The 25,284-nt window shown below is 39.3% G+C and overlaps 3 protein-coding genes and 1 long non-coding RNA gene across 8 annotated transcripts in view; 2 read left to right on the top strand and 2 right to left on the bottom strand.

Moving 5' to 3' along the window:
• TIAM2 (TIAM Rac1 associated GEF 2) overlaps positions 1-9,888 on the top strand; it is a gene marked incomplete at its 3' end in the record, with an annotated part of 132,374 nt that extends 122,486 nt beyond the window's left edge. For all 5 annotated transcript variants that reach the window (XM_082215182.1, XM_082215179.1, XM_082215180.1 and 2 more), the window contains 9 exons: positions 114-222; positions 1,709-1,888; positions 2,337-2,455; positions 2,819-2,927; positions 5,073-5,131; positions 5,889-5,994; positions 7,016-7,103; positions 7,562-7,716; positions 9,248-9,888. In XM_082215182.1, coding sequence (XP_082071308.1) covers positions 114-222; positions 1,709-1,888; positions 2,337-2,455; positions 2,819-2,927; positions 5,073-5,131; positions 5,889-5,994; positions 7,016-7,103; positions 7,562-7,716; positions 9,248-9,888 — 1,566 coding nt within the window. The remainder of the gene's footprint in view (positions 1-113; positions 223-1,708; positions 1,889-2,336; positions 2,456-2,818; positions 2,928-5,072; positions 5,132-5,888; positions 5,995-7,015; positions 7,104-7,561; positions 7,717-9,247) is intronic.
• The window catches only part of LOC309528145, a 219,515-nt gene continuing 198,946 nt past the window's right edge, over positions 4,716-25,284 (bottom strand). The window contains exon 2 of the long non-coding RNA XR_014217568.1: positions 4,716-5,548. This is a non-coding gene — a long non-coding RNA (uncharacterized lncRNA). The remainder of the gene's footprint in view (positions 5,549-25,284) is intronic.
• TFB1M (transcription factor B1, mitochondrial) overlaps positions 10,510-25,284 on the bottom strand; it is a gene marked incomplete at its 3' end in the record, with an annotated part of 29,699 nt that continues 14,924 nt past the window's right edge. Inside the window, exons 6-7 of the mRNA XM_082215323.1 lie at positions 12,610-12,737; positions 10,510-10,753 (exon numbers count right to left, since the gene is read on the bottom strand). Of these exons, the coding sequence (XP_082071449.1) occupies positions 10,510-10,753; positions 12,610-12,737 (372 nt within the window). The remainder of the gene's footprint in view (positions 10,754-12,609; positions 12,738-25,284) is intronic.
• CLDN20 (claudin 20) lies at positions 17,144-24,115 on the top strand. Its single transcript, XM_082215357.1, has 3 exons — positions 17,144-17,172; positions 17,695-17,771; positions 21,959-24,115. Exon 3 carries the CDS (start codon positions 22,047-22,049, stop codon positions 22,707-22,709), a length of 663 nt encoding a protein of 220 aa, XP_082071483.1. The 5' UTR covers positions 17,144-17,172; positions 17,695-17,771; positions 21,959-22,046; the 3' UTR covers positions 22,710-24,115.

Raw genomic sequence — 25,284 nt, 5'->3', positions numbered from 1 at the left:
CAGGCAGACCACGAATGTTTTGCATTAAGGAATGGATCTTCTAACTAAAGAATACTAGAGTACCTGCTAAATAAAAAAAATTCTCTTCCTAACTTCTGTTGTGTTGCTTTCAGAAACTGCTGTTCTCCTTGGGAGGTTCCTTCCTGTATTATGCTGACCACTTTAAATTGTACAGTGGGTTCTGTGCAAACCACATAAAAGTCCAGAAAGTTCTTGAAAGAGGTAAAAGTCTTACTGATGCTATATATCGATGCAACAGATTCATAGCACCAAAGTATTTTTTTTTTCATGGTGATGGCATAAAGAAAATAGCTTTTGTTTTAGTTTTTCAGGCTGCCCTCTGATGATGTAGGGACTATTTTGCAGTGCTTTTAATAGGGTGTGCTTGCCTCAACATCCCATACATTTTCCATTTGTACTTTCCCTCTTTCTCTACCTAGTTATGGAAATAATATTCTAGTGTAACCTCTGTGTAAATATGAGGAATAAGGGTTGTAGCCAAATAAGTAATTGAGCAAGTAGAATGATTCCCACTCCTGCATCAAAACCTGCTCTCCTGCTTCTGTGCCTCCACTCTCTGGGGATGCACAGGGGCCTAGAGGGAGGGCAAGTTAGTTGGATTGAACTGTGGGTTTGGAAGTTTATATCATTTTCTTTAATATATATATATATAGAGAGAATATGAACTTGTTCACAAGTACACAGTGAGGCTTTGAGGGGTTTTTTTGAGGTTTATATCATTATATATATATATATAGTTTGAACGTGTTCACAAGTACACAGTGAGGCTGTTTAAAATAGTGCTTTTCCTTGAGTGGATATGGCAGCTTGCCACCTGGAAAGAAAATGCACTGCCACAGCTTTTTGGGAGTAATTTTAGATGGAAGTAGAATCTGTGACATGTCCCCTGAAAGGAGGACGATATTCTTTGTGACCGCTGGGAATGTTTGTAAATCTTTAGTAAAGTCGAACACTTCTAGTGCACATTCCAGAAGTAAAATCTTTATCAGATACCACTCATGGTGAAGAGTTCATAAGTGATTGATGTTATGTTCTGCAACATATTCCACCCCAACCCCACCCCACCCAAAAAAAGCTGATGCAAACATACCCATAGTGAGACAAGCCTTTTAAAAATAAAATATATTTTTAAAAATTATTATTTTATATTTATATACATGCCAACAGAAGTGTCTCACCCAGTTTTCCAGCCATGGGTTTGCTGCCGTTTACTGGGAGGGACAAAGGACTAGGTGATGGGATGTGCTGCGGGCAGACTGGCAGGAGCAGCAGCTTGGCTTCCCTGTACCAATCACCCTGCCATTTAGCCCCATCCGGTAAGTTGCTGCTGCTGCTGCTCCTGCTGCTGTTGCTGCTGGGAAGCTAGTGTTGTAGCTGTGCCCTGCCAGCCACTTCCACCACCCAGTAGTAAATGCCCTGTGGTCAATTTAATAGCTGTGGAAAACTAAGCTGCACAGCAGTGATTGTAAATTAAGGTGGAGTAACGAAGGATGCATAATACGGGAAAGGATTATCTCTCTGTTGCTTATTGCTACATAGAATATTGATGGCCTTTGCCAAGAGGGAGGCAGAGGAGTGTGGCCTATTGTTTGCCAGGTCCTGGAATGAAATGCAGAAGATTGATTCTCCATATTGTTGCTTTCGGGCTGCTAATACGCTCTGGGTTTTTGTTTTGTTTTTCCTTTAGCCAAAACAGATAAAGCCTTTAAGGCCTTTTTGGATGCTCGCAACCCAGCTAAACAGCATTCTTCCACATTGGAGTCCTTTCTCATCAAGCCAGTTCAGAGGGTGCTGAAATACCCGCTGCTCCTGAAGGAGCTGGTATCTCTGACAGACCCTGAAAGCGAGGAGCATTACCATCTCACAGGTACTTCTCAAGAAAATAAGCTTTGCTATCTGTGCTTCTGAATACCAGTTGAACAGGAGGTGAGAATGTTCTTGGGCTTGATTCCTGCTTGTTCAGCCATGGTGAGAACCGGATGCTGGACTTAAATGGTCCAATGGCAGGATCTTTTTATGTTCTTAAAAACTGTCCCAGCTGTTTGTATCATATCATGTATTTAGCATTGAGCTAAGCACACGATAGGGAACTTCATTGCACATTACAGAGTGTAAAGTGGTTTTCCACATGATTATTAGAAATTTTTGGCAAGACACTGGAAGAGGTTTTGCTTATTTGGTTATCATCAACAGTGCATTTGTTTCTGCACTTCCTAAGAAGATGAATTCCTGGGTTTTAAGTGACTCAAGGGTACAGCTTTTAACTGGCCCATTCAGTGTATATCAAATAATGGATTTGCCTTTACAAATTGCAGAAGCACTGAAGGCAATGGAAAAGGTGGCCAGTCACATCAATGAAATGCAGAAGATTTACGAGGATTACGGTGCAGTGTTTGACCAACTAGTTGCAGATCAGAGTGGAACTGAGAAAGAGGTAAGAAGATGGGAGCAGGGTTTTGTGTGTGCAGATAATTTAAATTAATCTTTGTCCAACAGTATCATCATCATCAATTTGTATGCCGCCTGTCCATCGTCAAGACGTCTTACAACAAGACAAGAGTTACCTGAATTACAAACATAACAAAAAACATAAACATAAAACACATAAAAAGTACAGATAATTGAAAAATTTCCACATAAGTCATTATAAGCGCCAAAAATTAAGATACAAAAATTAATATCAGTAACAGCAGCAAAATCCCCCTAAACAATACCCCAGCCCAAGAGCCTGTTCAGCAAGTGATGCCAATTGCTGTATGTTAGAATGAATAACTCTTCTATTCTACAATGGACATAGGTCACTGAACTTTCCATGGGAGAACTTCTAATGCACTCTACTGTTGCCTGGCTGAATCCATTCTCATCATTAGGCAAAACAAGAAAAGACCTGGAACTCACAGTGTTTGGTGAGTGATTTATTCAAACTATGTCAAAACATCATCTAAAATAGTTTATTCAGTGATTACAGGTATGCGTTGTTTGATATCAGATCTGTTAGCTTTCTATGCTTGCTCCAAGATGGAACTTGGTTGAAATGTATTCCACTACTGAAAATTAGTGATGGTGGTATTGTTGTGAATATAGTATATAATGTAGATCTCAATTTTTGTGACAGTATTTACACATTTTATCACAGTGATAACAGTGTTACAGAGTAGGCCAGTAGCGTCCCATTATTGCAGAGAGAAGGATAAGACAGGTGGGAGCACAAGAAAAGGTTGCAGTGTAGTTTGCTCCTGTTGAGGGCCACAGTCAGTTAACTATGCTCTTTCTGGTGATAGGTTTTTCCATTCCCTCCCTCCTTGATATTACTTATTTTCCCTAACAATCTAACAGCATTCTGTGGCCTCTGAGCCTGCTTAGTCGTTATTCTGCACCATGGGGTTTTTCTGCTCTTTGTCATTTAAGCTACACCTGCTGGAATTCTTCTGTATAACTTTAGAAGATGCAGAGCCCTGTCCTCTTTTGCATCTGACTGCCCTAGGTCTATCCTCTTCCCTACAAGTATATTTGTATGTCTGCATTCCCAGGCCTATCCAAGCCTGCTGATGCCTCCTCTCTTGTGTATGGTATTGATTTTGCTGCCCATGAATGAGTTTTCTATTAGTATATGATCGTGATGTTTCTTAATGGCATTCAGGTAATAGCCGCAGGACTTCCTGTTTTGAGTTCCAATTTTATGGCTCAGCCTATTAACCACTATATGCTGTACCAGCTCTCAAGTAACTTGAATTTTTGATCCTTTTAGTAGAGTGGGAGAGACACCAGATAAAACATTGTGGGGTAGCAGGCTGTAGATGGCTACGGTCATGGACAAGGATGAGACTGAGTGATGCAGTCTTATCCACTGATTGCCTTGCCTTGACCTTCCCCAGTCACTTAGGGTGACATCCAATGATTTTTGCACACTTGCCACAACAGAAATCTGCTCATACACCCATACTTCCTGTTTCTCTTCTGTCCCCTTCAGCCCCCTAAATATCCCCAAAATCTGCTGTAGAAGTTTCCTCTGCCTTTTGAAACCTATTTTTGGAGAGAAATTTGCGAGGGGGGTGGGTGGGGGCTGAGGTGAGGAGAGAAAGAACTACCATTACACACGATGTTGCCTGTTTGCATTAAGTAGCTCTCACCTCAAGTATTTAACTCCTCCCAGCTTTTCTTTTCTTTTTAAGAACATCATTAGAATTAGCAACTAAAGTTCAAAATATGAGCAAGCTGCTGCATCATTAAGGCTTGGATGAAGATTGTAACAATTGCAAGGTGCTGACATGAATCAATTAGCCTTGTGCAATTAAGATATAAGACCTACAGCAATCAATCAAATTTCTGTCATGCCTGTGTCTATAGTTGTGTGAATGATGTGTCTGCATATTATAAATAGCTCTTACTAAAGGATTATATAGTCTTCTTACAGATTGCATTATTATTATTATTAATATTATTATTTGGTATTTTGACTCTTATTCCCTTTCACTTTAATTTGTGTATCCCATTGTCCCAGAACTAACTTCTGTATGTTTCTTATACATAAATGCTTCTTCTGGAACTGTAGTCTTGTTAATAGTAAATTTGAATGATTGCACCCATCTCAGATAAATTTGATCCTGTTTATTGGTGGGAGGAGTGGATAATGTAGATGGGATTGGGATGCAGCTGTGCTCAGATTCTGTAAAATAAATGAGCTGACAAAAATGTGAATAGATAAACGCTTTAATGTACAGTAGAACATATTTACAATATTTGGGAATAGGTAAAGTGAAAGACTTCCAGCTACCAGCTATACCAATCAGGCAAAAATCTTGCTTCTCATTAAATGCAACCCTCATTAAATGCAAGATTGTATAAATATAAGCCCCATGAGTGAAATGCAAGCAATGGTAGATTTAGAGAGGGCGACACAAATCCCTGCGCAAATACCTCTAGCAATTTGCTTTGCCAGTTAAGACACACTATTATTAGTGTATGTCATAACTGAATTCAAAAATTAAAATGTAGTACTCATTTTGGAAGTCTAATCAATAAAAGTTGCCTTGTCACTCTCTCCTTCTTAGCATTCAAAAGAGCTGTCATCTTAGTATATAAAGAGAATTGCAAACTGAAGAAGAAACTGGTAAGTTTTTCTTAGTCAAAAAATAAGACTACCTAAGAATGCACTGTATATTATTGGTCTGATTTACAATACAAAATGTCTCAAGGGTTACGTGCAGAAGATACATGGAATGTTTGATACATTACTTAGAGAATTTTTCTAGATAAAGTAGATTAGAAATGCGTGAAAAAATCTAGAATCACAAGGGACTGTGATCTAGTGGAAGCTTCCCATTTTAGAAAGTGGTGGGGGAGGTTTTTGTTTGTTTTGCCCTCTTACTCATCACATCCAAATGGGGTGATGTCAGAAAGTCACTCGCTTACGTGATCCCTGATCCAAACTCCCCCCTCCCCCAGAAGCATAATTCTGTCTTCTAGGAATGAAGCTTTAATTCTTTAAAAGGCAATGTCACTTAAATGTCCACCCCCATCATTCTACCTGGACACTGAGGTCCAGCACCGAGGGCCTTCTGGCAGTTCCCTCACTGCGAGAAGCCAAGTTACAGGGAACCAGGCAGAGGGCCTTCTCGGTAGTGGCGCCCACCCTGTGGAACGCCCTCCCATCAGATGTCAAAGAGAACAACTACCAAACTTTTAGAAGACATCTGAAGGCAGCCCTGTTTAGGGAAGCTTTTAATGTTTGATGTATCACAATATTTTAATATTTTTTTTGGAAACCGCCCAGAGTTTATATTATTATAATTTTATTATATTTTACTTATATACTTATAAAATATATTTTATTATTATTAAACTGATTCAGTACTTTTTATTTACAGGCAACCAATGTCCGTACTACGCATAATCATAATGATTTGGACTTGTTTAAATTTCGTTGGCTGATTCCTTTATCTGCTCTTCAGGTCCGACTGGGCAATACAGCAGGTGACCTTATCTATAGATAACAATACATTTTTTATTAAACATTTTTATTGTTTTTTGATGTTTGTCACCAATGAATGTGTTCAGTACTTTTATTACTTCAAATCTTAACATATGGAGTAAAGCTAAATAACAGAAGAAAACGGCCACATTGAAACAATGATATGTAAACTATGGTTCATATTTTCCAAATGAGACAATATATTAAGGCTTCATAGCCTGCTGTTTGGAACTAACAATAGTTTCCTAATTCAGACAAAATAGGAACCTGTAATTAACTGTGGTTTGTTCCCTGCTGATGTGACGGCAAAAGTAATGTTGATGCAGGAGGGTGGTTTATAACTTGGCCTTAGCTAGAGATTTTGTTGTCGCTATGGTTGATCAAGCAGTGCATCCATCACAACCTTTTAGAATATAGATTGAAGGACACTTGTGAAAGAATTCAGTGTTTATTACAGTTGTCTATAATATTTACATCAGGCAGCATGTTTAACATGATTTGCCAAGTATCTTGCTATTTGCCAATTAAAAAACCGAATTTCTTCAGTAACTGTGAATCTGAGATTAAGATTTTTTAATCCAGTAGAAGATAAATGACAAAAAGCTGTCCTGTGTTGGGTGATGAACTTACTTTGCTTTTAAGCAAACAGTGTGGGTAGAATCTCTAATGTGATGTTGGATACAGTTAATGGCACAACTGCAAATAAGAGGGAAACCTGATTTCCCCCCCCCCCCAATAATCCATATCAATATGTCATGATAGGGCTGCACAGCTTACCTGCTGCATACCAGCATACAGAGGGAGAGTGATAGCATCTTTATTTGGTAAAACAGTGGTGGTGGTGGGGGAAACATAAATTGCTAGAATATAAAACACAATAGTAATAGGCGAGGGGCACTATGGCTTGAAGGATCTTGAAGTTTTCCCTGTGGTCTCATAAGTCTTTCCGTGAAAATTGTTTGGCAACAGACTTGTAGACATCATGAAATATTTACAATAACATGTCTTTCTTTCCACATGCAGGAACAGAAAACAATTGCATTTGGGAATTGATTCATACCAAGTCAGAATTGGAAGGAAGACCTGAAACAACCTTCCAGCTATGTAGCAGGTACAATCGTGGGTTCACTTTCCCCTCCAAATAGTCTTTTTCTCCTTTCATTCCCACCCTACATAATAGCCTCTATATGATATGCATAATTTGGGCCATTAGATATCCTTTGGAATTAATCACAGCATACTGAATTTTACTTGTTTAACGGCAGCTGTATGTACACTTCCCAAGAAACCTCAGGTGAAAGATATTTTATGCTGTTGCTCATGCAGCAGGGCCAATCATCTCCCTATGGATATGCTCTGCCAACTTCGCTCTCAAAAGCTCTAGAACTGAACTGTGTAGGTACAGAACTTTATGCAGACCCCATGAGGAATCGCACATTCATGCTGATTCTCCAGCCTCTTAATTGTTCCATCTGTGAACAATTAAGGTTTCCAAATTGCTCCTACAAAGACAAATCATATGTGTTTGTATTATCTGAAACCTAACTACACTTTTCTTGAATTTTGCAGTGATTGTGAAAGCAAGACCAATATAGTCAAAGTGATTCGTTCAATTCTAAGAGAAAACTTAAGGCGTCAAATAAAGTGTGACTCACCATTGGAGAAAACATGTAAAAGCCGCCTAGTTCTGCATAAAAATCGAATTCCTGTTTCAGCAAAATTGGGTAAGAATGTATTTTTTGTCAAAATTTAAACTCATACTAGTTTGTAGTAACACTATCCAAGCATGTTATCTGTTATAACACTTATCTGTAGTATTGCTGGAGAGGAAACAAAGATTACAGTAACTAAACTTATTCTGTTTGTACTGCACTTTGTTGAAAATTACTAGTTGTGCAACTGTATATTTAGTAGGCGTTATTGCATCATCTTGCAGTTGAAAAGGTAGGAAGAACTAAAATTTTGCAAAGCACAGAAATTGATGTTTTTAAATACCTGTCTGATTCTAGGTTGGTTTGGGGTTGTTGTTTTTTTTGCTTTTGAGACATTTAATAGTAAAAAAAAATGTACAAGCGTGGGAGAACATTAATTTTGCTTAAACTAAAAGTCAGTTGTGTTGGATTATAAGGGGGGAGGGGGAGAGCCAGAATCCGCCTTAGAACCACCACCTTACTAGGTCAACTGAAATGTCACAAAATAGCATGCAAGCTTTCAAGTGTTCCCAAACATTTAATCAGACTGGATAGTAAACAAAGCAAGAGGATGGGGGGGGGAATAATTTGGGTTATTTATTTATTTAATGTTTATATACCACTTAATCATAAAAATATATCACAGTGGTTTACAACAATATAAAACCTTTCTTACGTATCTTTAGGCACCAGGCAAAAACATTTCTCTTCTCCCAGGCCTTTTGCTAATTTAAAAATATATGGCCTTTAAAACTTTGGGAGGGTATGCTTTTATTTGTTACTACGGTATGTGTTGTTATATTGTAAACTGTCCTGTGATCCTCAGATAAAAGATGGTATAGAAATTGTAATAATACACATCAACTTTGTGATTAACAAAGTAGGATATTCTTCCACACACAAAGTCTGAGCAACCTTCAAAATAGAAGTATTTCCTCTACACTGACTGCTTTTAATTACTTTCTCATAAACTTACTTAGCCTTTGACTGAAGAGCTGAGACTGCCATAGAGGCTTATCCTCAGAGCAGTTGAGGTAAGGTTGAAGCATAGCACAGGAATGAGCGGTTCCTTATCTTCGACATAATGCATAAGCAGAACTTGTTCACTTCAGCAGTCCCTCCAGCTTCATGCAAAGATCCTTACTCAGTCAGTACTTGAACCTTACAAACTTGTCTTTGTAGGAGTTTTTTTTCGGGGGGCAGGGGGAATAGTGTTAGTCTATTTTATTGACAGGCTTCCACAGTGACTAGGCAGGAAGCACTGAACCCTGTTCCTTCCTAGTGCTCTAAGAGGCAGCTTAACGTTGCCATTTTTATACAGTCAGTCCACATGGAATTTGCCTCTGTGGGCTCCTAGATTAATCAGCCAATCTAAGATCAGAGTTTTTGTTTGTTTGAAGAAAGCCACACTTCATAACTTAAAATATCTCCCCTGTGATATAATGAAAGTAGTTTAAAATGTCACTTCATACTGAAACGTAATTGTAAAACTATATAACTCTTATTGTTATGCTTGCCAGAGTTGTTGAGTATAGGAATTTAGCATGTGTTTTTACCCTGGCAGCTTCCTCAAGATCATTAAAGTTAATGAAGAACTCTCCCAGTAATGAATGGAACACTGAAGCAGGCAAAGTAAATGAATTGGATTCTGATGAATGCAGCCTGAGTAGCAGTACTCCAAGTAGCAGTTGCCATACCACCGATAGCATCCTGGAATCTAAAAATTTGCCCCCCGTGAAACATCTCCAAAACTCTGCATCAGATTTTTCAAACAGTCCTGTCAAAGAATCTGACATTTTAAGTGATGACGAGGATGACTACCAGCAGATTCTAAAGATAGGCAGTCCCACAAAAGACATAGAAATTCAGTTCCAGCGGCTGAAGATTTCCGAGAATCCTAGTGATGATACAGAGGATAAGTATTCTTCTGAGAGTGAGTATGGAGAGGGGCGGAGGGTGGGTGATCACCCTAAACTAGTCAGGGCGCACTTTTGCCCTATTAAACGGAAAGTGAACAGCACAAGACGCGACAAAGGAACATTACTGGCAATGCAAGAACGGCACCAGTCTCTTGATAGCCATCCAGATGCTGCAAGTTTTGACCTGAACTCTATTTTAGAAAGAGAATTTAGTGTACAAAGTTTAACTTCAGTGGTTAATGAGGACTGCTTTTATGAAACAGTAGACAGGCATGGAAAGTCCTAGCTGCCTGATTCCAGCATCACCACATACAGATTTACATACTTTTAAAAGGGTGATTATTGTAACTTGAGAAACTATTCAGTTTAATGCACTACTGTGTTTTCCACAGAAGTAGTTGTAAAGGCTTAAGTTATTTTAATTTATTGTGGAACAGAAATTTAGATTGAGCTGTTTACGATTCAGGGCAGTGTAATCTCATTTAAATAAAATTAAGAGATGTTTTTAAATTTTTGAAAAGGGAATGAACTCTTGTCAATACCTATGTTCTTTTGAGAAAGTTCAAGCAACTTTAATTCGGGGCATTTAAAGCAAAAAATATTTTTAAATTCATCTTAGAAAAATTAAAGTCCTGCACTCAGTTGCACTAAGATGTTTATACTTGATTTTTATATATATGTAAATATAAAAAGCCTGTACTGTAATCTTATTGTATTTTTCATTTTTCTCTACCAGCTTGTACAGTAAAATGCTAAATGCAATTGGTGTGCTTTGTTTTTTATACTGTTCTCTCTTCAATGAATTTCACATACCTTAGTTCAAAAAGACTTAACATTCCATTTTAGAATGTATTTCATTCCACTCGACAGAAACACACATCGTGGCTGGTTAATTTTCTAGAATGAGCTAGATCACGTCATCCTTAGTCTTGCAAAATCTGCTCCTCTTCCTGTTTCGTTTCTCTGTCAATTCATCCCTATAGTTATATGTAAAAAGTTTTGGGTCTTCATCACACATTTTTCTATAGACATCACAAAGGCTTTTAAAATGAAACATGGAAAGTTGAGTCGGGCGTAGAATTGGATCAACATCTGCCAGCTTGAGTAGCTGTTCTGTTTTTTCTAAACGTTCAGCTTCTGGAAATAAGACCCTGAAAGAAAATAGTAGAGATAATCCAAGTGAGTTTGTTAAACAGGGTCTCTTCCTTTATTCAGGTTTTTTAACCATCAGAAACAGTGACCCGCTTCAATAAAATTACCTGACTAATCCATGCTAAGAATAGTTGCCTGCACTAGGGTGCAGTTACCCCACATTGTTGGTCTACCACACCACACCCCAATGGAACCATCTTATGCTGCTCAATCTTTTCTCTATCTCCTGTACTCTGCCCCCTCACTCAGTGGTTGGCTTTCCTTATCCAATTTTTTGCCTTCTCTGCACATCACTTAGAAATTTTACTTTCTCTTCCCGAACACTGCCATTCTCTATGGAAAGCTTTAGTTCTAAAATGAAAAGCCACAGAGCTCAAGCTTGCATTGACATCCTAACCATAAACCAAAGATGTCTTTATTTTGTCTTACAAGTCAACATGGAAACAGCAGCACTAAAGTATCACAAGTTTAGTTTTCAGCAAGCAGCAGATCAGTTCACTTTAAAAGTCAGGCCACACTGTTAAAATTTCTACCATACTGAAAATTGCCCCTCCCAGTTCCTTAAGGAGGGGTGCTGCCGCAAAGAAAGCCTCACCCTTATCCCAATCAAGTTTCAGATAATAAACAGGCACCAAGGCCTCATCTGCTGATTGTAGGTCATAGAGGTGCGGTGACAAGATGGCATTTAAAGCAAGGTTGGGGAGCCAGTGGCAATCCATATATTCTTGCACTCCAATGCCCATCATCCCCAGCCAATCCAAATTGCAGCCCAGCAGCAGGTTCCATGCGCTTGCATTAAAAGGAGTGGCTTGCATGCTCTGATTGCTGTAAACCTTTTCATCACAACTATGGCCACTACTTGTCAGCGCGCATTAACTGTTTGGTGCTCATTTTTGCTTGGTGTAGTATGGTCTGGATTGTGAAGTAGATGCTAGTTAGTAGAAAGGAACTAGGCCTGGATAATTTCTCTCTCTTTGTAGGCCTATAGAGTGACATGGGCAGTGAGTGAGTGAGTGAGGGTGAGGGTGTGTGTGTGTGTGTGAGAGAGAGAGATATTGTCACTGTTTATTCTCAGAGACATATCTGAAGACACTCATTTACTTTGTTTCATGTTCCCTTACCAAATAATAAAATTTATTATGTTTATTTATTTAAAAGGTAAACACACATATATTTTACCCTCAAAATAATTGAGATTTATATCCACTTGTCCACTGGTCATGAAAAGCTCACTGATTCAGTGGGGAAGCCATGATCACACACCTGACATCTGACGTAACATGGGATGACAAGCAGGGTCTGTAACGGTGGGACTTCAAATGAATGATCAGGAGCTTAAGATGAACTCCCGACTGGGTGCATACCTTGCTCCAGCAAAGGAACAACCAGCCTTCAATGGAAACTGGAGGTTTAAGGAGCAGCATGGAAGGGAGAAGACCTCCTTCAGTAAAGTGAGAAGTTAATACCAAAGGACTCTCAAACAGCCCAGCATTGTGCTTTGAATTTCCCACAATCGGGACTGCAAAGCACAACATCACTTGACCTCACTAGGACATCAAGTGATTGACAGGTGGGTGGCCCCAGCTACATGTTACATTTGGCCCACTTATGGCTGGGGAGATAAGGATCTGGCCCAAGGAGGAGAAAATGGTTCCCAACTCCTCCTATAGATAATACGAGATGCAAGAGCTCTTTCTGAGGAACTTGGTCTATGCTGGCTATTTCTCTCACACGCCATGCTGACTGCTGTCACCAACTAAAGATTCCCATGTGTGAAATTACTTTGCATAGCCATTGTATTAAGAATACCATTCTGAAGATTTAAAAAACTGTATGTAGGGAAAAGATCTCTTACCGTACACTTTGATGACAATATTTCCTTCTGAACTGAAACACAGTTCGGACAACTTTCTCCACCAGCTTAAATGGCTGTTCTATTTTTGGTTGCACCAACGGGGTAAAATGAACAACAGTCACATCCACCTGTGAACAGAAATAAAAACAATGGATCTAAGAAAGTATATGAGCCTAATGAAAAGTTACAGTACAAATAATAAACATTTGAAAATGTTGTTAGCCGAATTAAACTGCCAAATAACAAGACAAAATGGTTATCATTCTGAAAAATTCAAGCCGGGTGCCCACCCTAGTTCCTGTAGCAGGATGCAAATTACGATGTCAGGTAATTAGAAAGACACAATTAAAGAGCTGGTGCTGAATGTACAGAATATCCTGTTGGCTATTTTAATCCCTTCTATAAGGGCTCTACACTGCAGTTTGGACTCAAAGTGCTGTATGGAAAAACCTGGAATAATTGCATTTACCTTGAACAAATCTACCCCAAATTCACATCAACATAGAAACTAGTAATTGCCAAAGTCATCCTCCTATTACAACAGTCGTGGATGATGGGAGCTGTATTCCAGCAACTTCTGCAGAGTGCCACCTTGGCTACTACCATATATGGTGACAGTTCATGGATAGGCATTCTTAGGAAACTCACACCGGTCCCCTTTCACAGGTAAAGCAAAGTGTTTATGAGCACTTTTACCCCCCCCCCCAAACTACACTTTGTGAGGGAGCCTTGTAAGATCAGTCCTGAAAGACAATACAGTTTCTAACTGTGTGTGTACCGCTTTGGAAGATTCTACGGTACCAAAACAAAGTTTTTGACTCGGAACCAAAACAAACAATGACGTGTGAATAATTGTGTAATCAATAGCAGGATATGTCTTGCAATGCAGTACCACAAATGATTCATTGGTTATGTTGCAGTAGATGAAAGCCCATGAATAAGGACAACATAGGAGATAGCAGTTAAGAATTCTACTGGCTTTCAAAAGGCGCTTGTGCAAAAATATTGCATGAGAAGAAGAACTCTGGATTTGGAGGTTCTTGTCCCCACACAGCCCTCTTCCACTAGGTTAGAAACAGTCATTCCATGAGCAAAGGACTTCCCACTTGCAGAAGTGGAATCCCTCGGGTTAAGTACTTAATTTGTTCTGGAGGTCCGTTCTTAACCTGAAACTGTTCTTAACCTGAAGCACCACTTTAGCTAATGGGGCCTCCCACTGCTGCTACGCCGCCGGAGCACGATTTCTGTTCTCATCCTGAAGCAAAGTTCTTAACCCAAGGTAATATTTCTGGGTTAGTGGAGTCTGTAACCTGAAGTGTATGTAACCTAAAGCGTATGTAACCAGAGGTACCACTGTAAATAAATATTTTGGATAATATGATACAGGTTAGGTTCCAATGAAAACTAAGACATACAGAAATAAAGCACATTAGAATGTTTTCTTTCTATGGAAATACAAAGCAATTCTCATTACTTCATTATAGGCTTGGGCTCTTAGAATACTAGGAAAGCTGCTTTGTTACTATGGGAACGGTTATAGAAAATGCTGTTCCCTTCTGATTGGATGCTTTGAAATTACTAACATCATATCCTATTTCTTCGTTGTGTATACTAACAGGCTGGATTTCAAAATCTAACAAGGTACACACAATGATATTTTAAAACTGCTGATAATCATACCACCTTCACCTTATTTTGCAAATGTTTCTTGTAGAAAACATAAAATTATAGCTAAGACAAAATACTAGCTCATCTCACTGAGTGGGACCTACACACTTCTGTTGCCAAAGCTTGTTTTGTTTTGCAAACACAAGCCTGGATTTTGTCCAGGGTGAAATCTACATACATATAAAAAGTGTTCTGGAAATGCATTTTTAAAAATGCGTTTCTAAAAATACAGTGAATTTTCCACAAGGCTCATCATCACCATTTAGTGTCACATTGTATATTGCACTGTATAGCTAAGTCCCAGTACACTAAGAAAAAGGACAGATTGCCTTTTTGAATCCTTTTCTCAAACAACATGCAGCTATATACAGCGATAATGTAATAAAGAATATAATAAACAAACATTTTTAAACTATATTATGTTTACTCCCTAGTTTTGCTCCTCCAACTTTCCCATCCTTAGCTGCTGCCTCCGAGTGTCCTGCTCTTATAAACTCCAGCCAGTCTACCTTGTTGCCCCTTCTATTGGAATTGTTTGCCCAAACAGAAACATCTACATTTATTTATTGGTTTTTTTTTATTTTGAGTAGATGCACAATGCAAACTCGTAAAATGGCACCACCAATCTATATTATTCAGTCTACATTCTTTCCTACCTTTCAAGCAAAACTGAAGTCTGTATTTTCGTCAAGGATAAGTATATGCATACAGGTATGTTTCGTTATCCTTCCTTCTCCCACATGTCTCTTGCCATTTAGAAAGTTTTATATTACAGTATAGACTTCTCAGAGCAGATACCTGCTTCATTTTTTATGGAAAATTCTGTAAATGCCATACAAAGTCAGTGCTAAAACTATACGGCCTAGGCCCAGTGTACCTGAAGGAGCTTCTCCACCCCCATTGTTCAGCCTGGACACTGAGGTCCAGGACCGAGGGCCTTCTGGTGGTTCCCTCATTGCGAGAAGTGAGCTTAAAGGGAACCAGGCAGAGGGCCTTCTCAGTAGTGATGCCTGCCCTGTGGAACACCCTCCCAGCAGATGTCAAAGGAAAAAACAACTACCAGACTTTTAGGAGACATCTGAAGACAGCCCTGTTTAGGGAAGCTTTTAATATATGAAGGACTATTGTATTTTAATATTTTGTTGGAACCCCACCCAGAGTGGCTGGGGAAACCCAGCCAGATGGGCAGGGTCTAAATAAATAAATAAATAAATAATTTAAATAGGTCAGTTAAAAAAACTACCACACTAGCCTTTAGCTATAAGAACCCCTCTGAGCTCCTTAGAAGAAAAGTGGGGTATAAATGTAGTAATAATAAAACTAAACAAAAGTTGGAGATTTTTGTCAACTTAGCCCTCTCCTAGGCTAAGCAGCGTCACCATGACAGAAAAAAAAAACTATGGAAAAAGAATACACAATGCCTTGTAGGCGCATTTTACCTGAGCCTGAGAAAGAACATGTACCTACCATTTGCTCAGGATTAGTTCCCATGGATTTCAATGATATTTACTTGCTATTAAGCACGGCTAGAAATGCAGCTTAAACTAGTCTACAATTCACTATCTATATAAACCAGGATTGCTCATTAAAGAAATGCAATAAAACCCATTTATACAAAAATCTGTCTGCTCTTGAAGCTTAAGTACTTATTGAAACTTCACAAAATGAGTAAGGAAAAACAGCCAATGGAGTGCAGTGCCGCATGCATGAATCTCCCACCTGCAGTTTCAAAAACTGCTGGCCCATCATGGCCCTGGATACGTCTACCTAATTACCTGACCAGGGGAATAAAAAGAGAAATAATTATGATTCCTTTATTTGCAGAAAGGATGGAGCGTCTGTGGCCCTCCAGATTTGGTGGACCCCAACTTCCATTAGCATAGCCAATGGTCAGGGATGGTGGGAGTTGTAGTCCAGCAGCATCTTGTGGGTCAGTTTCCCCAATTTAAAGGAATACTAGTCTAGCAACTTCATAAATGAGTTACAACCACATGTACTTTTGCTGTGCATTTCCATTGTCAGCCATGGGGTCCACTGAGTAAGCCATCCATTTCAATGCTTTAAACAAATTTAATGCCATTAAGTCAAATATATGTGCAGCCCAATGCTATGAATGTTTACTCAGGTGTAGGTCCCATCGAGTTCAATTAGACTTACGCCCAATGAAGTGTTTTAATTGAATTGTAGTCCTCTCCAGACATGAAAAGCTTCCAAGTATTTTCTTTTCCCCCCCTTTTTTTCCTTTTTTTTTTTTTTTGCATTTTAAAATTCTTCCAAGTGTTTTCAAAGCGCAAGAGACCACAGAAACAAACCCCTATCCTTGTGGAGGGAGACTGGAGAAGGCAAGGGGTTTATGCTGTTGCTGCAATGAACTTCACTCCCAAGCAGCTTCACTCCCAAAGCTCTATCAGAGACCCTGCCGTAGCCCAGGGTCAACCATTACTAAGCCCAGACACAATCACCAGAGGCTGTAGAAATCAAATGTGAAACTGCATTACCCTGGTATGGATCAGCCTTAAAAACTCAACATTAAAACTATTCTGAGAGGAAAACGTAGAACCCCAGTTACTTCCAAGACTAACGAAGCAAGGGATAAAATTATGTAGCTGTCAACTATCACATGCTACAAACCACTGCCTTTTCCTTTTCTACACACTGCGAAGAGTCAGACGACAATAGGGAGAACTCATATTTATCTTGCTGCACCATCAGCAGGTTTCCCTCCCCACTTTCTTTGCTTTTTAGTCTCTCTCTTGCTGACTTGTCAGGATCTCCTCAACAGTGCTCTGTATTTAATCACAAAGCCTCATCAGCATTACTACTTTATTTTGCCTTCTGGTCTTTAGGGAAAGGTGACTAATTACAGAAAGAACTAGAGAAGGCTACAAGCTACTAGTAGCAGGTATGTAAAACTCAGCCATATACCTTTGTCACTTTAAATATATTTCTGCACCATAATTAATAGCAGGAATTATAAACTTATTGTGGAGGATTTGGGGTAGTGGTGGCTGTTTGCAATGTAAATTCTGATTTGCAGGTGCAGTAAAGGTCACTCTGAAGTTTCATTTCCTTATAATTAAAGCAGCTTTTAAAATATAGGGTTTATGTTTTTTGAAATACATATTGCTCTATATTTCTCCTGATTTCTAAACTACTGTCAAACATTCACCATAGGATCTAGAAATCATTGTATTTTTAGAATTAAGGGTTTGCATGTGTTTCCTCCATGATAGCTTTGCATGTGCTCCTTCAACAAAGTATCCCCCCCCCCTTTCAGTGCAGATTCATTAAACAAAGTAGTTCTTTATTCTCCAGTAGATGGTACTAAGACAGGGAATGGGCAGGACTGCTGTGGTCATAGCATCAGAGAGCTATTTTTGTTTAATAAAAAAAACCCAATGCATTTTTTTAATGAAGAGAGATCTTTACATTCAAGAGAAGTTGTTTCTACGACTTATACTGCAGAGAAAGCATCCTGAATCTCCCATTTAGCAGTAAGTACTGAACTTCATTAGACTCTGTACATTACAGTTTATGGTGTTTAAAAATGTTCTAACCAAACATTGCAGTTTAATGTGCGTGTAATTTAGTCTGCTTCTAGCAGTTATTGGGATAAGCTACCATTCCTATTGTCATCAAGCTTGTTTTAATTTTTAAAGCTGCTGAAATGCAAAATCTGAAGCAAAGATAAATAGTAAAAGAATGATGGGTAGACAGTGCCACGCAGGGATGGCTCCATTTCCCACCCTCACAGCCTATGAAATGGATGTGGAGTAAACAGGGGCACCTGCTCTGTGGCAGATCCACGGGTTGGTTGGTAGCCTGCTGGTCCCACAGAAATATAGACCTGGTCTAAGAGAAAGGCGGCATAGAAATAAATGAATAATAATAATAACAACAACCAAAAAAAAAAAAAAAAAAACAACCAGGACAGCTCTCCTGACCAACTTCTCTTACTGATACCAACTTCTCTTACTAATTTCTCTTACTGAGAAATTAATAAAGCAAAATTTCCTGAAGTTGTCAGAACCAATCAAGATTTTCTGCCATGGCAGCAGTTCCATAAACTGATCACCAACTGGGTGCCACACTTTTCAAAGACTACCAGAAGGGCAGGAAAGAATGTGTATCTCTGCATTGGTGGCAAATGGGGCAGATAACTAAATACAGTTTCTCTGCTGAAAGGGGGAGAGAGGGCATGGAAACAGAAAATTGTTCTGAGTAGCCCAGGTGGTATTTGCTCCCCTTGGTCCATGACACAATTAAAAGATGCCAAGAGAACTTCACATCTGCCAGAAATTTCTTTTAATGTACCTTTTGAAAAAAGAAGTTAAATTTTGGATCACAGGGGACAGACAGTGACTCCCTTCCCTACACAAGTTGCAGTATAATGTGTGTGGTGGATAGTGAAAAGGGTACTTTGGCTCATACAACAGAAGAGATGGAAATTAGGGTTTGTGGGGAACTGAGCAAGATTTGTTTAGAAAGCTTATTAAAGTGCTTCTTTAGCTATAAAATCATTATCCAGAAAATAAAATACAGTGGTGCCTCGCAAGAAGAAAAGAATCCGTTCTGAGAGTCTCTTCGTCTAGCGGTTTTTTCGTCTTGCGAAGCAAGCCCATTGACGGATTAGCGCTATTAGCGGCTTAGCAGATAAACGGCTTAGAAAAAGGGGGGGAAGGGGGAAAAAACCCGCAGGAACTCGCAAGACATTTCCGTCTTGCGAAGCAAGCCCATAGGAGATTCGTTTTGCGAAGCACCTCCAAAACGGAAAACTCTTTCGTCTAGCGAGTTTTCCGTCTTGCGAGGCATTCGTCTTGCGGGGCACCACTGTACCCATTAAAGGACAGACAACATCAATTATATAAAATATATGTATAAAACCAATCTAGTTTCTTTCTCTGGTCCAAGTTAAAATCAGCAGATGTCAGTCATAACAGATATCATACAAATGCCCCCCCCCAAAAAAAAACAGGTGGGCAGACCCTTGTTCTAAGCTTCTTCTAAGCATAAGTGCACACAATGCAATATTTACAGAAAAGGTCAAAAGTTCTTTTTTCTTAAACCACTCTATTCTTCAAAATATCTACCTAAGCAGGTAAAAAAAGGCTGTTTCAGCATAATGATGTTTTCATGTTTTTAAGATGTTGGCAGCACATAAGTCTTGTTATATACATGAGAAATGTACAAGCTGAAGAATCCATTAATTACTGGATTCTGAATATGCTCAGGCTTGTATGTCAATTACATGCTGCTTTTCACAAGAGATGTTAGCTCATCTACCATTCAGTAAAGCCCAGCATTTCAAATTCAAATACATGTATTTTTTAAAAAACCTAATCACACCAAGTCCTACTGTTACTTCTATTATACAGGTTGGTTCCAAAGAGTACACACATATGCACTGAGTTAGACTACTGGCCCATGTGGGCCAGCATTGTCTGTTGCAGTAGGTAGCACCCCACCCCCTGAATACACTTTGTGCACTTTCCCACTGAACCCAAATGGTTTAAGAGGTACTGAACCCGTGTCCGTTTCAATGTAGCAGGAGATGGGATGTTTGCAGGTGGAGAGGACCTAAATGTAACACCTAGAGCAAAAATGTATTGGACTTCCCCAAGCCTTTCTGCTTAGACCTTCAAGTGGTTCACTGGTAAAGTCCTACCAAAATTAATGGACCTGCAATTTTATCCACCCTGTTACTACATAAGTGATACCACCCAACTTAAGTCACTGGTACTATTTAAAAGCTAAGAATGCCAGTAAGTGGTCTTATGAACAGCTAAATTAATTAGATGAGCTTGCATTCAATACTTTAGGATTAATAGTATAAAACTAATGACCTTTCTCTATAGTTAGAATGCTCAAACCTCCTCTCCTAAATCCAATTCATTTGAATTGGAATTAAAAGTAATTATAACATTATTATTCTATAATTTTAATTATCATGGCTCTTTGTCCAACAAAATATATGAAACCTAGAGCTATATGAGTTTTCCATGTACCAGGCATCAGACTGCAAGGAAATAATCCAGCTAATATTAAGCACATTTAAGTGTCACTGATTTCAACGGCAGCGTTGATTTCAGAGTTAACATGCAGCTGACCCTGCCATTTAAAACCAACAAAATTTAAATGTACTTAAATTTAGCTGAATCATTCTTTCAGTCTTTAGCAATCGCTTTATTTACAAGAGTAAATTATTGTGCTATATCAGAGGTGGTTAGTTTGAATCAAGGGATAGGGTAAATTTAAGTTTCTAGTCCAAGGGTTGGCAATGTGCAGCCCACAAAGCCTGTTTTACCGGCCCACGAGCTGCCCAACCGAGCAGTCTGCTGGCAAGTCCCCCGCGTGCTGTGCTAAGCCAGCACAGCACAGTGCCGGAAATGCCATCTGCGCACATGCAGATAACAGAAATCGCTTCTGTGCATGTCCAGACGCTGAAAATTGCTTCTGCGCAGGCGCGATTTTCAGCATCTGGGCATGAACAGAAGCGATTATTGGCGCCGTGGACATGCGCAGACGCGATTTCTGGCATTGCACTGCGCCAGTCCAGCCCACGAACGATCTCTGTGGGAGTGATCTGGCCCATGGCCAGTAAACCTTGCCAACCCCTGTTCTAGTCCTTAAGAATTTCAAGTTCTATATGGCCAACACAGAAGTTTGAGCTTTGCTCTTCAGAAAATAGTAAGGAAACAGATTTTTTGTGAAACAACTTGGGACCAGTTTCCCTGAAAGGTTGCCTTAATTCATATATGTCTACTCAAACACTTTGATATGAAGAACTGGCACGGTTACAGGGGCCACATAATACCTATTCTGCATTTGTAAGAAAGCAATCTTTTAGTGCTGCAGCACCCACGCTTTGGAACCCCCTGCCTATTGACACCAGACAGGGGCCTTTACTGTGCTCTTTTTGATGCCTGCTAGAATCATTTTCATTTAGATAAGCCTACTTAGATGGGTAGAAAAAACGTTGATGTGTGCTTTAACCTGTTTTTAGTTTACCACTGATTTATTTAAAAAAATAATTGTTTTAACTGCTTTTATTGATCATTTTATTCTTTTTGTAAACTGCTGAGGTTGTTGTTGTTTTTTAATGAAGCAGTGTACAATTTTTATGAGATACATATATAAATAAAAGAGCACTTGCTGAACCATTAAAAACCATGTAAATGGGGAAAAGATTATACTGACCTAAATTTCCAAGGATTAAAATTTCCTATGGAAACTGGAAAGAAAGTATATACCTACAAGCCATTGCTTTAGTTAACTGTAGATTTGAATAGATACCTTGTTCTACTTTTGTGCCACAGAAGCGAGATGGTCACTGAGGGCAAGAATAGCTGAATTTTGTATTTCTGTGTTTTTTGGCATTTACATGATCCTAGTCTTGTGCCTTCAGTGTTTCAATTTGAGTTTTCTTGAAGTGGCAGAATATTGAAGGGTAGTTCCTTGTGCTCAGTCGCTCACACACTGTTCATTTATAATCATTTCTGTTCAAGTGCCCTGTGTACAGCTGCTCTGTGCTTTTGTAGCCTTCTCATCTGCTGCAGGGTCACGTTCAGTCATTCATTCAGATAGCAGTGATTTTAAATGCAAGTGTTCCAGTTTGCTCATTTCTCTTTCCTTTGCCCCTGCCATTTCCCCCCTTCCTCCCCCTTCTATCACATGCGGACAGCTATAGCCGTGGCTGGGGAGCCATCAGGCATACAAAGGTTTACAACAGGAGAGGAACAGGCAGACAAAAGGTGACAGCGCATCTCATCATGGCATCAGCAGCTCTACAGTTCTTTGCTTTCATTCTAGCCTTGTTTGGCGTTTTCGGTGCAATTACAGCCACCTTGTTGCCCAACTGGAAGGTGAACGCAGACATAGGTTCAAACATCATCACAGCCATAACTCAGATGCAAGGACTCTGGATGGACTGCACATGGTACAGCACCGGGATGTTTAGCTGCACGTTGAAATATTCAATCCTCTCCCTCCCTGTTTACATCCAGGCAGCACGGACCACCATGGTGTTGTCTTGCATCCTCTCCACTTTTGGAATCTGCATCGCCACGGTGGGGATGAAGTGCACTCGGCTGGGAGGAGACCAGGACACCAAGAGCCACACTACATTTGCAGGAGGAGTCTTCTTCATCCTTGCAGGTATATTCGGCTTGATACCAACAGCCTGGTACACGAGAGAAATCATTTCAAATTTTCTGGACCCAACAGTCCCAGAAAGCAGTAAGAATGAACCAGGAGGAGCAGTTTACATTGGATTCATTTCAGCAGGACTTCTGCTCACTGCAGGTGCCATCTTTGGCACTTCCTGTTTTACAAAGCAGCAAAGAGCATGGATTTATCCCAACAAAACACAGCAACAGTTCCCAGCTGCCCAGCAAGAGAACAACACAGGCTACAACCTGAAGGATTATGTGTAAATACAGTTGTCGGTCTGTCACTCAAGACTCCTGCTCGGTTGTGTGTGTGTGTGTGGGGGGGTGTTTATTGTAGTTCTGGGGTTTTTAAAATATCGAAGAAAGTTTTTTGTTCTTCATACAAGTGTCATAATTACACTCTGGTATGGTACGGGGGGGGGATTTAAATCACTGCAACAACCATTAATTTATGTTGATATTGCTTTGCAACTGAATTGTATTAGAAAAAACAAACAAAAAGAACGGTAAAAATGCGTACTGTACAGGTTGTTGTTTTTTAGCATGTGAAAGTTAGATATCTGTAATGTGGCTTACTTAATTTCAACACAACTCTAATTTTAATTAGGGTACCCGCCAAACCTACTCTGCCTTTATGTGAAACCCTATGTGTTGTTTTTAAAATTGTAGCTTTCATTGTCAATACCCAACTACCATGGTAACTAAATTTCTTCATTTAAAAACAAACAAAGCCTCGTGTATTTGCATATCAGAGGCTGAAGACACTACTTCAGTTGTTGCCAAGGCTGCCCCCTCATCTCCTGACCACCTGCAGCAGATTCCATTTTTATGTTTTTTAAAAAAATGTCTACTTAGCAGTCTGCAGCTAATTGAAGGGTTAGACATAGCTCTCAGGACTAAGAAATGGGTGTATCAGCAGCAGCCTCTGTAACTAAAAGAAACTTAAACCCTCCAATTTCATGCTCCACTTTAAAAATATTTTTGTCTTCTCCTTGTCTTCTGTATGTTATACCCAAGTCATTGCATGATTTAACTAACCAAAATGCATCTGTTCCCAATCTGTTCAGTGTGATTTCAACCTGCACATCATTTGGTTTCTTTAAATCCTTTATTTTATGCAAACTATTTACTATTGGATCAGAGTTACTGGCAATCTGCCACACAAAGAGTTCTTGCAGGTGATAGCAACTCAGTTTGCAATTACTTTGTCAGCATGATTCACTTGGTTAATTTGCCTTGATTCTCATAACCTTCTTTTTAACATGCTGAAATGATTATTAGTCACTGTGGGGAACCCCTCATTTCTATTCAGGAGGCGAGGCAGAGTTTGAATCCTTTGGTATATAAGGGAAGGAACAGAAAAGAGACGTTTGGGCCATAACTTGGGACACGTGTAAATTTGCATACACGCAGATATTCTAGTGCAAATAGAATGTGTTTATATTTCACTAAAGAATATGGCTTGGCCTCTTGTAAAAGATGAGTAAGATTATTAGTTCCATATTAGTTTTAATTTTTCTACCCATCTTTCAAATATTAGCTCTGAGTTGGAGATGTAAACAGCTCTTTATAGAAAAGGTACAGGAAAAGGGCACTAAAATGAAAAGGGAGCTGAAGTAACTCCCATACTAAGAAATGATGCAACATTTGGGTCTTCTTAATTTACAAAAAAGGTGTGAAGAGAGATGTTTTCTTGCTCTTTCATACTACTAGCTACTAGCCAGGTTCATTGAAGAAGGCTGAATGGTGAGAGATTCACACGCTGCATAGTTAAACTGTGGAATTCACCATCACAAGATGTGGTAATGGCAACAAAGTTAGACTGCTTTAAAAGGTGATTAGACAAATTCACAGAAGATAAGGCTATTAATGACTACTAGCAATGATGGCTATAGGCCACCTTCAGGATCAGAGGCAGCATACCTCAGTTGTTTGCAAACAACAATAGGGAAAGGTCTATTGTCCTAGTGTCCTTTTTGTGAACTTTACAGGGAAGTCTGGCTGGCCACGTGTGAGAAACAGAATGTTGGACTAGATAGGCCTTTGGTCTGATTCAGCAGGGCTCTTAATCAAATGTGAAACGTGTGTTAAAAATCAAGAAACTTGTTTCATTACCCACTATAGATTGATGGACAGACCGACCAAGAATGTACCAAAGTTATTTGGTGATTGCAGTGGTTCAATCTTAGGTCTGTAAATAATAAGGTGTCTAGCCCGCCCCCGCCCCCCGCCAATAACTTTTTTAGGATGAATAAATAAATACTGTCTTATTTTTTATTGCAAATACCTAAACAAGCTTAGGTGTGTTTGGGGGCTTTTTACAGTCCAATGTATATATATATTTTTCTTAAAAAAAGAAAAGATATGCCAAAACTTAAACCAGGGAAAGAAGATTCACAGAAATATTAATGTTGCTACTTGGTCATTAAGATAAAGATCAAGATCATGGTATGAAAGGAAAACCAAATACAGAATCCTCCACATGTACAACACCAACAGAGTAAGACATATAATCCAGACCACATTGCTCCCCCAACAGGGAGATCCAGGAGCAAACATAGACCCCAGAAGAGAATACAAGCTCTTCTGAGCTACACTGAGCTACAAGCTTGAACGTAATAGTTATTCCAAAGCAGTCTCAATTATTTCAGTGGGTTTAATTCTCAAACAAACAGTGGTGGTTTACCAGTGTAAGCAGTAAGGCCATCATTTTCTCCAATGCATATTCGTAGCTCTCTTTAGAATACATCAGAGATCAAGAAAGTATTTGGGGGTTGGGCTGGGGGGGGGGTTCCAGCAAAAATATAAAATATGATAGGAAACAGCCTGGCACTCTGAA

The sequence above is a fragment of the Podarcis vaucheri genome, assembly GCF_965113315.1.
Source record: "Podarcis vaucheri genome assembly, chromosome: 3".
NCBI lineage: Eukaryota > Metazoa > Chordata > Lepidosauria > Squamata > Lacertidae > Podarcis > Podarcis vaucheri.
Note: the sequence above shows the minus strand (reverse complement) of the source record. Positions and strands in the feature narration are given on the sequence as shown.

Coding starts and splice junctions, on each gene's coding strand:
- CLDN20 (XM_082215357.1), top strand. CDS start 22,047: ATGGCATCAGCAGCTCTACAGTTCTTTGCTTTCATTCTAGCCTTGTTT.